This window comes from Hypanus sabinus, chromosome 27 (genome assembly GCF_030144855.1).
Source record: "Hypanus sabinus isolate sHypSab1 chromosome 27, sHypSab1.hap1, whole genome shotgun sequence".
Classification (NCBI taxonomy): Eukaryota; Metazoa; Chordata; class Chondrichthyes; order Myliobatiformes; family Dasyatidae; genus Hypanus; species Hypanus sabinus.
This window is the reverse complement of record NC_082732.1, coordinates 26039988-26056258: the sequence shown is the minus strand read 5'-3', so window position 1 is coordinate 26056258 and position 16271 is coordinate 26039988. Positions and strand designations below refer to the sequence as shown.

General features: G+C 38.0%; 1 protein-coding gene across 1 annotated transcript in view; it reads left to right on the top strand.

The window, feature by feature from the left end:
- The window catches only part of aldh4a1 (aldehyde dehydrogenase 4 family, member A1), a 32269-nt gene extending 17187 nt beyond the window's left edge, over nucleotides 1-15082 (top strand). The window contains exons 9-15 of the mRNA XM_059952033.1: nucleotides 2524-2597; nucleotides 3636-3832; nucleotides 6063-6110; nucleotides 8032-8184; nucleotides 8704-8825; nucleotides 11312-11430; nucleotides 14061-15082. Of these exons, the coding sequence (XP_059808016.1) occupies nucleotides 2524-2597; nucleotides 3636-3832; nucleotides 6063-6110; nucleotides 8032-8184; nucleotides 8704-8825; nucleotides 11312-11430; nucleotides 14061-14173 (826 nt within the window). The 3' untranslated portion in view covers nucleotides 14174-15082. The remainder of the gene's footprint in view (nucleotides 1-2523; nucleotides 2598-3635; nucleotides 3833-6062; nucleotides 6111-8031; nucleotides 8185-8703; nucleotides 8826-11311; nucleotides 11431-14060) is intronic.
- Nucleotides 15083-16271: the final 1189 nt, after the last annotated feature.

The window sequence follows — 16271 nt, the reverse complement described above, 5'->3', positions numbered from 1 at the left end:
CACCTGAGTTGGTTGTGTCACAAATTTTAAGAGACAAACATTATTTCTCTCCAGTATAACCCTGGAGTACCAGCTGAAAGAAGTGATAACCATTGGTTCATATAAGTTGAGAAAAATCCATTGACGTATTGGTGACTCAATTATGTACTAGATATGTACAAGTCTATATACTCCTTGGACAGGGGAACATGAGTTGAACTTCTTTACTCGGAGGATGGAGAGAGTGTGGAATGAACTTTCAGCAGAAGTGGTGGATGGATGTGGGTTCAGTTCTTCTCATTTAAAAGAGATGTGGATAGGTACATGATGGGAGGGCATGGAGGGCTGTGGTTCAAGTGTAGGTTGATGGGAATAGGCAAAATAATTGCATTGCATGGACTAGGGGAGCTGAATGTGCTGTAATGTTCTGTGATTCTGTGCACTTGGAATGTTAATAAGGGCCCTCAGCCAGGGTAGTTAAGAGTTTTATATGGAGGTGTGGATATGAATGGAGAAGTGCTTGAGCAGTTAACTGCCAAACTGCTGTGAATGGAAGTTTAAGGTCAGATTGGTTGCTTGAAAGTGTAGTTGTTAGTAAACTTTTCCAGGAGCATTGAAGGAATAATTTAGATCTGAAAATGTCTTAACTACTCAGATAAAGGGAAAATCTTATGTTGCCTGAAATATTTACTAATGATGTTGGAAATGAGAACTAAATTACTGTTAGAAAAAATGTAAAATTGTATAAAGGTCAAAAAGGATTTTAGGGAGGGGAACTGCAGAAATTGATGTTAAAACACTATATTCTGAGGTATTTGTACTCTGGTACAGCACATGTGAAATGCTGGAGGAACTCAGCAAGTCAAGCTGCATCTATGGAAGGGTATAAACAGTTAACATTTCGGGCCAAGACCCTTCATCAAATCTAGAAAGGAAAGGAGTAGAAACCAGACTAAGCAGGTTGGGAAAGGGGAAGGATTACGAACTGGTGATAGTTGAGACAAGGGAGAGAGAAAGTGGTTGAGCGGGGGAGAGCAGTGAGGTAAGAAGCTGGGTGGTGATATGTGAAAGAGGTATTCTGGGCTTGGAACAAATATAGATTAGAAGCAGTATTTGATTATTTATCTGACCTTGTATGCTGATTACAACATGAGTCCAGAGTGTAGTGACTGATTATTCAACGGAGTGAAGAATTAACCAAGTAGAAACATAGAAAAACTACAACACAATACAGGCCCTTCAGCCCACAATGCTGTGCTGAACAAATGCATGTAGACAATTGTTGATTTTTTTTTGTTATGGAATTAACTTGAAAGTGAATACAATTTAGTTAATCTAAGGTTAACCGTGGATGGTAGAAATGGATTTTGACATTTTAATATTTTTAATTTTTGAAGAGACAGTATAACAAAGGTTATGTTTCTTCGCATCATTTCCCGAGGGTTAGGTATTCCAAAATCTTAAACCTCTGATGTAAACAAGTTTGACAAGATTGGTGAATCAAGTTAGGCTTACTTTGTATTTAAGTTGCAAAAGATTTAGAAATGATATATCTCCGGAATTGATAGTGACTCAATTTTTGTCTCATGGAATGCGCTTCAAAGTTGGAGGGCATCACGTTTACAGGTGCCTTAGAGTTAAAGGACAATATTCTAGAAAACATGCAGAAATAATAGCTCCTTTTTAAAGTTGTACCTTATTCTTTGAAAATCAGTGTACTTAGTTTTAAGTAAAGTAACAGCTAGAAAGCAGAACTGGGGCATACAAGATGAGGGATAAAGAATTGAACTGCCATAGCAGCATTAGTAATGACATGATGTAATTACATTAGTACAACTTCATCTAGTTCTGATTCAAGTGCTACTTCTAAGGTTGCTTTTACCATGACCAGATTTGGGTTCTGTATTCGGATCATCATAACTCTGTTCTAAGTTTCTTGCACTCCTATTTGCCAGTTATCTTGTATCTGTTTCTTCTTGCTGCCAAATGCACAGAAACTGGATTTTTGAATTTTTTTTCAACTCTAACTTTAAACCAGTTTTCTTAAGATTATTTATAGACATTAGGTGCAGGAGTAGGCCATTCAGCCCTTCGAGCCAGCACCACCATTCAATGTGATCATGGCTGATCGTCCACAATCAGTACCCCGTTCCTGCCTTCTCCCCGTATCCCTTGACCCTGCTATCTTTAAGAGCTCTATCTAACTCTTTCTTGAAAGCATCCAGAGAATTGGCCTCCACTGCCTTCTGAGGCAGAGCATTCCATAGATCCTCAACTCTGTGGGTGAAAAAGTTTTTCCTGAACTCAGTTCTAAATGGCCTAATTCTTAAACTATGGCCTCTGGTTCTGGACTCCCCCCAACATCGGGAACATGTTTCCTGCCTCTAGCGTGTCTAATCCCTTAATAATCTTATGTTTCAATCAGATCAGAAAATAAGATTTTTATTATTTGATGTAACATGTTAAATGTTTCTTACTAAATTTCTACAACTATGAAAAATTATTTGGCATATTTTTGTAACTTATGTATTTCTCCTTTTCTAGAACATTTAAACATCTTTGGAAACAAGTGTCTGCAAATCTGGATAAGTACCGTTGTTTTCCTCGCCTATCTGGAGGTGAGAACATTTCTCTTAAATTCAGACCAGCACTCCTTTGAAGCATTCTGTGTAAATAGACATTACTAAATATCTTCATTTTGTTTTTGATAGCCTACTTTAAGTTTCTGAGGTTGAAGTTATAATGCCAATTAAGTAAATTATGGAAACTGATCTGGTGCTGACAAAAGGAAAATTCTCAAGAAAGTGGCAATATACATTTGTTGTGAATAGTTCCAAACCATATTCTTTCTTCTCCGGCACAATATTGCCTGACATTTTACAATTTGGTTCATTACATACTGCTTAGCGCATAATAGCCTTTACAGAAAGATGAGGAACAACTCCAAAGAGAAATATTATGAAAGCTCACAAATGTAAAAATGTATTGTTGAATAATGCTCCAAATATTGGTGTGACTCTTTGAATAAAAATGCATCAGGAAAGAAACTACAACTGGAAGGAAGATTTTGTGAAAATTGTAAAGGAAATATATTGCAGTTGAGTCTTTAGAAGTGGTTAATTCAAAATTATATATATATTAATAGATAATATGCTCATTAGTTCAAAGCCAAGGAGTCTCTGATCTTAAAATGACTTTATATTCCAAGTGATCAGTCACCAAATCTAAGGCCATAAAATTTTTACAGATATTTGTTGTGATTCATTTTTTAATGCTCTGGACATTTTCTCCATTGCTTGTTCTCTTATGGAAGCACTTTCACATAATATCCTTAGACTAATGTGAATTAAACAGTTACCAAGAACCAAAAGCTTAAGTATCATTTCAGGAATCTCTTGTGTTAAGAACCATTTAAAGAGAAGGGTTGTGTTTTCCCTAATTCAACTTAGTTCTATTTTCTTTTGTAACTTTTACAAAAAGAGTTATAAATGGAAACCCCTTCAAATTTTAAAGAGGTTGTGTCATGCTGTCAAGTTAGGGAATCAGAAGGTTTTAAGATTTTGCCTGAATTGACTAACTGTTACCTATTGCTTAATCACATTGGTATGCTCAAAATCAAATGGATTTCTAAGGTAAATCTTTTTTTTTATATACAGAATGTGGTGGTAAAAACTTCCACTTTGTGCATAAATCAGCTGATGTTATCAGTGTAACAAATGGTACCATTCGTTCTGCTTTTGAGTACGGAGGGCAGAAATGTTCAGCGTGTTCAAGGTTGTATGTGCCTGATTCACTGTGGCCTGAAATAAAAAAGAATCTTCTGGAGGAGCAGAAGAACATAAAAGTGGGAGATGTAAGTAAGATTGAAATTAAAATACAGCCATCATGCAGTTTTTAAAGTGAAAATTTCTGAATCCAAGATGAAGGTATTTTTATATAGGCCTTTGCCAGGTTGAAAATAGGAATTAGGAATATGCTGTAAATTAGAAGGTGGTGATTAGATGAACTTAAGCATGTATATTGAAATGATTATTATAGAAATAAATGTGATTAAATAGCTTGGCTTTGGCTTAATGATTGAATGTAGTTTTTGGTTTTACTACAAGAAACAAATGCATTCAGAAACTTTATGGTATAAATCAATGCAAATGCCACACATTTTATCTCCAATGTGCAGTCTTGAAAGAAACAGCATTTAGTCTGTATTACGGTTTTACTGATTTTTAATTTGAAAATGGAAACTAATACACTAATCAATAATTAAAATCTACATAAATATGATCTGTTTTGTTAGATTGTAATATTTTTGTTCTCCAGTGAATCTCATTGCATCCTAGAACCTACAGTTTGCTATTTTAATGTTAGCTTATACTTGTCAAGGATGATCATGACTTGTATGTGAATGGCATAGTTTCATTCCTATGATCTTCACAAATATTTAAAAGTAATTTTTAGAAAGATTCCAATCCATTTGCATAATTATAGCTTGTTACAAAAAGGTCAGCATTAAAATTGTAAAATCTTCTATTAGTAACAAATAAATGCAACAAAGTAACACTTTCAGCATGATGTTTCCCACTATTCTTGCCAGTATACTGCATCCCACTATTCTTGCCAGTATACTGCATCTGATTAAAGTCTTCAGTTGGTGTCCGTAGGTATTATATGTGCATATGCATTGAGTTATAATTAAATGACAGTCAGCACTGGGTTTTATTTTGCTGTAGGCAGTGTGGTTTTAGTATGCAGATTTTCTGGTATGAGCTTGCAGTGTTGAATAACTGCTGTCTGGTAAAATTCCATGCACTTGAATTGCCCAGAATGCTCTGAAACTAATCCACCAGAGATAGCAATGTAGAGAGTTTCTTTAGGATAGTTTTAAAATTTCTAAGTGCAATTACACTTGTTTTTAACATGCATAGAAAGCACAAATGTTAAATAGGTTAATTTAACCACAACAGCTCATTTTAATAAATGTGCACCTGGAGTCAGTAATGTGAAGATGGAGGGAAAGAATAGGATGTGCAGCAGCTGCTCATAAGCCAGGACTTGTTAAGATCTCATCCACCAGCTGGATTGTGTGTGTCAATAGATAGTTGTAGCAAAGAAAACTGGTTATATTAAGGCCATGGACTTAAAAAGAAAGGCATTTGTTTTAAGTTAAAATAATTTTTATTCTTTTGTAGGTTCTGGTCCTTGCCACTGAGTTTTACGGACACAACCCAATGTAGGTGCTAAACTTGCCACACAAAATTAGAATTCCATTTAGTGTGATGCTATTAAACAAGTAGCAACATTTCAGTGTGGCCCTTTCCCACTAAAATCTTCCAGTCCACACCAGTGTGAGCTCAGCAAGAAACCATGGGGACATGCTGCAGAGTTGTTAATGTTGCATCGTATTGGTGTGATTGTTAGATCTGGACATGGAGGCATAATCTTAGAAATTTAATTGCCACAAACCTTTGGCCAAACTGAACACATTTGTCTTCAGTATGTGTGGCAAACAGAAGGGAGTATTATTAAAAAGAAAAATGGAAATAAGTCATTCAACTGTTTGTGTTTTGGCATTCATTGATATTATGGCTGATCTGTAGTTTATTTCCATTTGATTTAGCAACCCTTTCTAACCAAGTTTTGTTCTTTTTCTCTGCAGCCCAGTTTATACAGCTTTTTAGGGAGATTTCCAATTGTTTTCACATTGTATTAACTGTAAAAGCACTCACTAATTTTAAAGTAATTCTTTCTTTCAGACCTTGAAAAAGCAGATTTTCATTTTGTAAATTTCTGATAATCTGATTCTACAGCTAAACAGATGGTTGCCTTGTATGTAACTGAATTGATTTACAATTCTGGGATCTTTATGTTTGAAATTACAATCCTTTCAGATTATAATTTGGGACTATTAAAGTTGGTGTATGGGGATGGCTATACTGTTAATCTAAATAGAGACTTGAAAGACAATGCAATATCAAATAAGTGTATGATATTTGTTACTTTGCAATGTGCTGTAAAATACTTTCATTTTTTTGAGATGTGAATTGAGTAAGTTGGATTGTAATCTTTATTAATGTTTTTTATTTTAGCCAGCTGAGGACTTCACAACATTCTTTTCAGCTGTTATTGATGACAAGGTAAAGAATGCCAGTAGTGATGTAATGTTCAGCTCCTCATTTCAATTGGTGAAAAATTAAAATTAAGAAATGCTTGGTAAAATGCTACAGGTTAGGTAGCATGGCTAACATTTCACAACTTTAAAAAAAAATAATTAGCCCAGGTAACAGAAAGTTGGGAGGATAGTGAATGAAATAATGTGGCCTTTAAGAGGTAGTTAGCTCCTTTGTGTAATATTTTGCTAATGACTATAATTTTGTTTAGTTTGGAATTTTCTAGCAGGGCAGAATATATAAACAAAAATAAGAGGAGAGGAATGGCAAGAAAAAATAGCCTCTCCTTAATGCAAGTAGAAAGAAAGTGAGTTAACTGAAGTTGGAAATTCAACTTTTAGACCTGCAATCTGCAATGTGCCCAAATGAAAGATAAGTTTTTGCTTGAGCTTTAGGCCTTGCTCAATACTGCAGGAGGCCACGGACAGGGATTGGGGTGGGAGTGGTACAGAGAATTGAAGTAACAAGCAACATAAATTCAGTCACTTCGGCAAACTGAATACAAGAGTTCTGCAATGTATTCACCTAACTGCATTTGGTTTCCTCAATGTAGAGAAAGGCCATATTGTGAAAACTGAGTTGGAGGAAGTGCAAGTGAATTGCCTTTTTTTGCTGGAAAGATTGTTTGGATCTTTGGAAGGTGGAATGAAAGAAGTGAAAGGACAGGCATAGTTTTCGTGCAGTTGCACAAGAGAATGCCATACATCAGGAAGTTGGGACTGTTACGTACCCCATAACTGGGTCACTTACCAGCAAAGATAGAGAGGTCCGTTGAAGTCTGATGGTACTATTTTTAACAGTATTTATTGATAAAAATACACAAAAATAATATCAATGCAAACATACAGATAATATACGTCATCAATACTAAATCTAAAAGCGCGGGTATAATAATAATCAATAAGAAATAGCTCTATCGTTGTCTAGGGGATAATGTATTGTCCGATGGAAATATAAAAGTCACTCAAGTTCATTCAAGCTTTTTGGTTGGAGAGAAAGACGGAGGTTTAACTTGCCCATTCCTTTTATGATGTCAATCCTTCGAGAGTCGTTGGGGACTGATTTCCCCTTTGTGGTTAGCTAAAGCCGTGCTTCCGTAGTAAAGGCCCACCAATTCCAAGGCAAATGGAAAAGGACGCACGTGGGCTTTTCCACCGGCTTTCGCTATTACGCTGTTACAGGAGTTCTAGCATTTCTTCTGGTGCGTCTGAAGGGGCTGTTCCCCAGACCCTCTTTTATCCTGACTCAGGGTCTCAGATGTCAATCAGGTTGAGATGATGCAATCCCTCCACCAACCCCCCCCCCCCCCCCCCCCCCACTGGTTCATTGCCTGGGGGCTTCGATGAATTGTACAGTATTCAATACACAATTCCATCTCCAAGGGACAATAGCCGTTATCAATGGTTCCGCCTTTCGGAGGCCAAGACACATTCCAAACTCATTGTGGATTCTGCATGTCTTTCTCTCATTTCCTGGGTCTCCTGGCCTGACTTAATAGTGATCTTGCGATTCTCAAAAAGGAGGGGGCCACGGACGTAACGGGACAGAAGATCAAACTGGGGTTTATGAAGTATGTCATCCAATCAAAATGCAGAAAGGGGAGATGAGAAGAATCTGGTGGTGAAATCTTGTTGAAACGGGTGAAAATTGTGTAGGATGGTGGGTGGAAGGGAGGGACCATGGAAATTCTGTTCTTGTCCTGCCCAAGAAGAGGAGTTCAGAAGTGCAGGAGGTGGATCATGAAGCCTCTGTTCAGAATGGTAGAGGGGAAGCCATGGTTAAGGAAGCAGGAAGATATTTCAAAGCCACCTGTATGGGGGGGAGGGGGGAATTTCAAACACTTATGATTCTGTTTAGTGTGTTATAACAAGCTTTTATTTTCTTTCAGTCTTTTGCTCGAATAAAGAAGTGGATTAAACATGCACAATCCTCACCAAATTTAACAATAATAGCAGGTGGAAAATGTGATGATGAAGTTGGTTATTATGTGCAGCCATCAATTATAGAGACAAAGGATCCTCAAGACCCTATAATGAAAGAGGTAAGAAATTGATCTGCCAATGCATTTCTGCAAATGGGGAAATATCTGACCTTTGAATGTTAAGATAGTTTTTACTTTAGAGCTTATTTAACATGAGTATTTTGGTTTGAAGAGCCACTTTGCGCTATGAAGAACCTATGTTTTAGATGTTAAAATATTATTAAGACTATTTGAAATTTACTCAAAATAATCAAACTTATGTATTTCCATAAATATCAGGAAATTTATTTTTTTTATTGAAAATATCTGTGGCTTTCTCTTTACTGTGACATGTGAATTGCTCTTAAAAGTACTAATTTCACTAATGGTCCTTCCCTTCACTGCGCACAGTTCAGCCTTTAGTGCTGCACAACAAAATTGGATTTTAGCTTTGAAAAATTGAATCCCTTTGGTTATACAGGACTTGATGAATACTCATGCTCACAAGTTAAGACCTGGCCTTTTGGTTTCAGCTGCTGTTGTGGAATTATCAAGCACAACACAACAAAACGGTGATAAAATTGCTCTCTCTGCTTTCAGGAAATCTTTGGACCAATCGTAACTGTGTATGTTTATCCAGAAGACAAGTACCAGGAAGTTCTTCACTTGATTGATACAAGCACACCTTATGGTCTCACAGGTGCAGTCTTTGCACAAGATAAGTAAGTTTTTTTTTAATCAGTAGCCAAATTCTGAAAGTATGATCAATGCCTTTTAAATTGCCCATGGATATTCATGTTAACTAATTTATTTAAAAATAGTATTTGAAGTTATAGCAAATACTATAACTTCAAACTGCTTTTAATTAAAACTATTTTGAAATTCATCTGTCACAGTTGGATCATTACTCTTCTCAATTTTTTAAAGGGAGAGAGAAGACCATCATTTCTTCTTGGCTCCTTCTAACCAGAGGGGTGAGATTTGTAATTAAAGAATAAGCAGTTTCTCAAAACCAGAGCTTTCTCTTCCTGGTGTTGCTGATACCTGTATGGGAGCTTAGTAATTTTAAATTTCCTTCTGCAGTGCATTATTGAGTTGGTTGTAGTTTTCTCCAGAGAGCCATAACCAAGTAGAATATAATTAGGAGATAACTAAGATGTCGAAAATCATTCATGTTGTAAGACTTATGAGGTCCTGGGAAAATGGGGAAAAATTATACAAGGGCAGTTTTTAAGACATTATGACTCTATGTACACAGTATCCACAACTAGAATGGATTAATGGCACAAGTCGTTGCAAATGAGTGACCCATTTGCCATAACAGAAGAAATGGCTTTATGGTGAGTGAAGCTAGATAGTAAATTCAATTAATTGGGGCACATTGGGAGCAATACATTTTGTCCAAATTAAGTGGCTGCCCCAATTAAGCGAAGTCTCATGGAAATTGTTAAAAAGGTTTTTTTTTAAAAAAAAGAAAAACTACTGTTTAACTGAGTAACAAATTATGTATTTAAATGAAATGCAGAACAAATTAGAACACAGCCATAACTACCACAGTACTATAAAACTCTGTATTAGTTTCTAGTACTTATTGACAGGAGTTCATCCAGTGTACACTGCTGCACACACAAAATACTGGAAGAACTCAGCAGACCAGGCAGCATCTATGAAAATGAGTACGGTCGATGTTTTGGGTCAAGACCCTTCATCATCCAATTAACTGGAATCTACTGTATTTCTGAATATTTGTATTTCTTTCTGAAATTTGGCTGGAATCTTGTTTTCAATAATGCAAGATATTCTGTAAATGCTGGAAATCCAGAGTAACACACACAAAATGCTGGAAATACTCAGCAGGTTAGATAGCATCTATGGAAAGGAATAAACACTGTTATGGGCTGATACATATATGCTGCCTGACCTGCTGAGTTCATTCAGCATTTTGTGTATACTAATCTTGTTTGCAAATTCCTTTATTTGTATTCTCCAGTCCAATAATCACCCAGTTATTCTAGCATTACCAGAAATATTTTCCCATTAGCAGCTGTACTTTGAATTGCCTAACTAAGCTCTGGAATTTCTTACTTCAATCTCTCCTCACTTCCCTTAACCACATTCCCTTTCTCTGTACAACCTTGACCAGTGAAGGACCAAACAATACCTGGTGCTCCAAAAGCAATTCATTAGTAAGTGCAATTCAGTGGGTCAGAGGTTTCTGACTTCTTTGCCTAGGCCTGCTGCATGTATAGACTTGGTATGGTGGAGCTAGCTGAAGAGCTAGATCTGTTTCTTAGCTAAGTCCACAGAATTATACAGCCATGCTGCCAGTAATAGATGAATCCCATTAAAGGAGTTGACAACCTGCATTAAGAAGTATTTTGTTCTTATTTTAATTGATAAATGTCTTTAAATTTAAATTATAAAAGAATTCTACTTAAGCAGTTTTTAAATAACTCTGGATTATGAAGGGCATTGAGAAACACTCGAGAAGACCTAAAAGACTGGGGTGGCAGACAGAGGATCCTGAAGATCTTCCACTTGCAAATCACTGTGTGAAGTAACTGAGGCAATGGGATCTCTTGCATTGGTGGGACCAGAGCATCATTGTGGAAGGGTTGTTGGCAAATTTGTCTACTTGCTGTGTTCCTAATTTTTTTTAAAAATGGTTTTTGAAAGTTCTTTAACAGTAATTAGCTAAGTTAAAGGTGCGGTTTAAATAAATTTTTGCTAGATTCTCGATGATAATCAACTAGATTCTTTGTATGCTTCAGTTGTAAAGGCCGCAATTAATTCCCAATAAGTATGCACCAAAAGTTCAAACATCAGGAAATTGTATTTTAAGAGTAATGTTAAAATCACTCTGATGTTGATAAATAAAGGCCGATTATCAAGGCAGCATCAGGAGATCCCAGATTGAAGACTATTGAAACATATTTGTTGCTTTTAGTGACAAATAGACAATTTCTGATCCATTGTATCTTAATTCCCTTTCCAATGTAATATTATTTTAGTCATGTAGAATAGAAGCATGTCCTCCAGGGGTGCAAGTACAGTGGTCCGTCCTGATCATTGTACTTGACTCCACTCCTCCCATTTAACTGTGTCCGTTTCAATTTGTTCTTTAATGTTTGTTTTGCACCTCCCTAAGTTAAAAGAACCACTTTCCCATCTTGTATGAATTGAAAGTTTGATTTCCATTTTGTTACAGAAGTGTTATAGCTGAAGCATGCCAAGTGCTGCGATTTTCTGCTGGAAACTTCTACATCAATGACAAATCGACTGGCTCAGTTGTTGCACAGCAGCCATTTGGAGGAGCTCGCATCTCTGGTTAGTGAATTGAGTTCTGAACAATCCATCTGGTGTTTGCTGTTAAAGCATCCTCGAGCCCATCTAGATGATTTAAATTCCTCTCAATCTCACTTTTATTTCCCACTGTGAATTTGCTACAATATTCACACTATTTTAGGAATTACAGTCGGCCCTCCTTACCCCCGAGTTCCACATGCACGAATTCAACCATCCGCGAATTGAGAAAACCCAGAAATGCTGTTCCAGCACTTGTTGTTCGAGCATATACAGACTTTTTTTCTTGTCATTATTTCCTAAGCTAGTGGTCGCCAACCCATCAATCTTGATCGACTAGCAGATCTTTGAGACTTTCCCAGTAGATCCCGAAAAGAAAGAAAGAAAAATAAATACACAAATACTGTTGAGAGATTGCTTCTCGTTTGCGGGGTTTTAATTCCGTTCTTTCTGCCCAGTGCGCATGCGTGCAGCTCCCCCAATCTACACACTACTTCAGTGGTCCTGAACCACCGGGCCGGGAGGAAACGATATGAGTCAGTTGCACCTTTCCTCATCCCCTGTCAGCCCACTGTTGAACTTGAACCCACTTGAGGTCATCAGTTGCCTAAATGCAGTGATCCCCTTGTGCCAAGGATCACTGGTTGGCCTCGGGTAACTGGCCAGCAGGAAAAACTGTTTAGCACACTGAATATTCGTGGGGAACCCAGTGCTAAAATATTCGCAGACGACCAAATTCGGGCTCAGCGTTTCGTAAGTATCAGAGCAGTTACCTCACTGCGATCTACTGAAACAAACTTGTGTTGGCGGATAGATCCTACGGGGTGGGGGGGGGGCAGGCAGGCCCACTCCCTGTGAAACTCCTCACTCACTCTCTTTGGACTGCGACTGCTGCCCCCTCCCCCCCCCCCCCCGGTACGGGGCCCTCTGGCCCTGACCTTGTCCTTTCACCCGACCCATGACCAATCTCACCTGGCCAAGACATCTGGCAGCGGGCAAGCGGGAGGCTGGAGTTCAGGCCCGGAGGCTGTCTAATGAGGCAATGAAGCCCTCAAAACTGCTTCGGTACCTTGAATCCAAGCACCCTGCACTTAGACAAACACGTCGGATTTTGTGAGCAGCGCGGGACAGAAGCTAAGTGCCGAGAGCCATGAAATTGCGGAATAGACTGGACATAAAGAACCTGCTTCAAGTATCGCTGTATTCCCATCATGTTTAACAACCCCCATCCCCCACCCCATTGGCCGGTCGGCAAGAATGGTGTCAATATTAAACTGGTTCACGGTGCATAAAAGGTTGGTGACCCCTGGTGTTCATACATTATTTCCACTTCCGGGTTGTGGGGTTTTACTTCGGTCTTTTCTGCCCTGGTGCGCATGCGTGTAACTAATTGCTCTGGGGTCGATCTTGCCTTGAACTAAGGCCGAGGTAGGGGATCTTGGGCTTAAAAAGGTTGGTGACCACTACCCTAAACTAGTTGTTATACTGCATTGTTTACATAGCATTTACATTATATTAGGTATGAGTAATCTAGAGATGATTTAAAGTATACGGGAGGATGTGCATAGGTTACCATGGATCGGGATTTTAAAAAATTGGAAGTTCTCTTACTATGTAAGTTGGAACGGGTACATCTGGTATTATTTAGCATCAGTTAGTCAAACGTTTGTCTTGGTATATAGTATATATTTTACCTTTCTATGCATATAAAACACTTAAGAACATATGTTTAAGCGCCAGGCTCAGGAAGTTCCCAAGTTCGATCCAGTGACAGATCACTTCTGAACGTGCTCTCCTTCTGTGCCTGGTTGATGCGGAGGATCAAAAACCCAAAATCACAAAGCCCAATAATTAAAACACTGCATTGCTTAGTAATAATTGTAGCTTTCATTGGGGCAGGGCCTTTCTCACTTTATCCTTTAAAATTGTTCTGATCGTTGACTGACTTTAGCCTAATGCTTTTCCAATGACTGATGGCCTCAGCTCTTTACAATCGCTTTATTATTTCCACTTTATTTTCAATCGTGATCCTGATTATTTTAGAGAAGAGAAACACTGCGGATTCAGTGCTCGGCTGTCAGGTCCTAATGTCCACCGCACTGAGACAGGTTAAATAAGGTTTGGGGTTCTGCTAGGTCCTAAGATCTACCACATTACGACAGGTTGAATAAGGGACTTGAGCATCCACGTTTTTTGGTATCTGCGAGGGCTCCTGGATCCAATCCCTTGCGGGTAAGGAGGGCCGGCCGACTGTGTGTTGAATTTCTGTTCCTTATTGAGCCTTTGACATGAATCGTTTGTGTATCTGACTGTGGACACACTTACTCACTAGCATTATTTAGTGTCCAAAGTTGAATTTGAGGTGTTGGCTACATTCTGGAAACATTTTCCAAACTTGGAACCATGTGTGCATGCAGGATCTTTCCTGTTGCCCATCTGAAGTAATGTAAAATGTTCCACATACTTTCTTAAAATCAGTTAAATGGGGTCTACACATTGTTGCTTTTAAACCTTGCAGATATTAACTGCAAAACAAAAATTAAACTTTACTATTATGAAGTATGAATGTTTCCTCTCAAAGGGTGCTCAAACAGAGTAGATTAAAATATTATCTACAGATGTGAAAAACATTAACTGTTTCACTTTTTTTTAAGGAACTAATGACAAGGCTGGAGGACCCCACTACATTCTCCGTTGGACTTCACCACAGTCTGTAAAGGAGACTCATGTTCCATTGACTGCATGGAGATACCCATATATGGAATAGATTTTTAAAAATTATATTGAGCTTCTCCATTAAACTTTTTAACAGCATGTTACCTACTGAAAATTGTTCTTAAAACACTTCAGCTGATATAGCTGTGTATTTGGTAGGTACTCTTCTATCCATTGTAATATCTGAGTTCTGGATGACAGAATTCTCAGGGCTGCTTCAGAAAAGATCAGAAATGATGGCAGGAGTAAAAGACTGGAAATCAACATTTAATTGTAATGAAATTATCTTCATTACCTCAGTGTTTGATAGTTTATGTTCAAAGTATGTAATTAGTGCCATTGATGCAGTAAGATTTTTAAATACTTATCTGGTGTTAATGCAATGGTATGACTAATGTTTGTGTTTCATCTACGTAATTCTCAAAAAAATCACTACCTTCCAAAATAAATACTTAATAGTACACCTGAACTTAAATTGCACTGAAGGAGACACAACGCTTTTGCTGTGACATCCTGTGAATCACCAGGAATGTTGACGTGGTTGTGAAATACAGCTCTGAAATAGAGATACAGCTCTGGGGTAAAATAATGGCAAACAGCTGATTTTGGAACATTGTCTATATTCTGTAGTGAATTGATTTAACCAGTATTTTCTTTTAGATTTGTGGTTTTGTGTGGTAACTGAAGCAGTCAATGGAATCACTGAGAAGAGCAATATATGGAAATGATTTTTGATTTTTCTTATCAAGAAAAAGTATTGATAATCTGATTGCAGTAGAGTTATTCTGTTACTAACTATGGTCATATATTGATTCAAAATTTTAGTAATAGGGAAAATTTTCAACAATGAATATGAACTTTGTTCGATATTTTGTGTGAAAATGATTGCACTGGAGTTTCTCACTCATCTGCTAATCAGTTGTTTTTACTGACGAATGGAATTAAATGTGAGTTAATCTTTGCTTGCCTTCTTGAGTCTGATGGTCAATCTGAAGTCTTTCCTAAAACTGTGAATACAATTATTTCAGTAAATAGCTCTCTCTATTCTGTGTGAAAGAGGTTTTAAAAGAAGATACTGTCATGTTTTATCACTGGTTGCCATGAGTTTGGGATAGAATAGTCATGATATTTTGTTCCAAAATTAAATTCTTGATAAATTAAAGCATACATAGGGTTGTTTCTACATTTGATATCAGGGCTTAATATTTATGCAGAGTATGCATGTTTCAGTCATTAACTCTCAATTAAGATGGGGACCATAATTAGAGAAAATAATGGATTGCATCTTATACAATGCACCAATTCTAAAGCTGGCTGTACCACACTAAGTGCCACTAGCATTTCCTCAACCCTTGCTCAGAATCATGTGGCAGAGCACTTTCTCTATCCCTGAAAGCATCTACCTTATCTTTAATTTTCATACATGTGAATGCTTCAACTACTAAAATTTGGACCCAGTTTTTTTTTTACTCCCCTGCAAATGTTTTTTTTCTTTCAAAATCAGCTTTTGTCCCACCACGGTGATGGATATAACGTTTATCACTACAAATGAAGCACTCTGTACTATTCCTCTATTTCTTACATTTCACACATGTCTGCTCTTACCCCATCCTCCCACCAGGCTACCAAGGATAGGGCTCCTCTTGTCCTCACCAGGCTCCGCATCCAGCACATAATTCTCCAAAACTTCTGCCACCTCCAGCTGGATCCCACCACCAAACACATCTTTCCCTCCCCACTCCCCCACTTTCTGCTTTCCACAGGGATTGCTCCCTACACAATTCTCTTGTCCATTTGTCCCTCCCCACTGATCTCCCTCCTAGCACTTATCCCTGCAAGCAGAACAAGTGCTACACCTGCCCCTACACCACCTCCCTCACTACCACTCAGGGCCCTAAACAGTCCTTCCAGGTGAGGCAACACCTGTGAATCTGTTGGGGTCATATACTGTCTTTGGTGCTCCTGGTGTGGCCCTTTGTATGTCAGTGAGATCTGATGTAGACTGGGAGACTGCTTTGCCGAGCATCAGCTCTCTGATCGCCAGAACAAGCGGGATCACCCAGTGGCCACCCAGTTTAATTCCATTTCCTGTTCCCATTCCAATATCTCCATTCATGGCCGCCTCCACTGTCAGGATAAGGCCACACTTG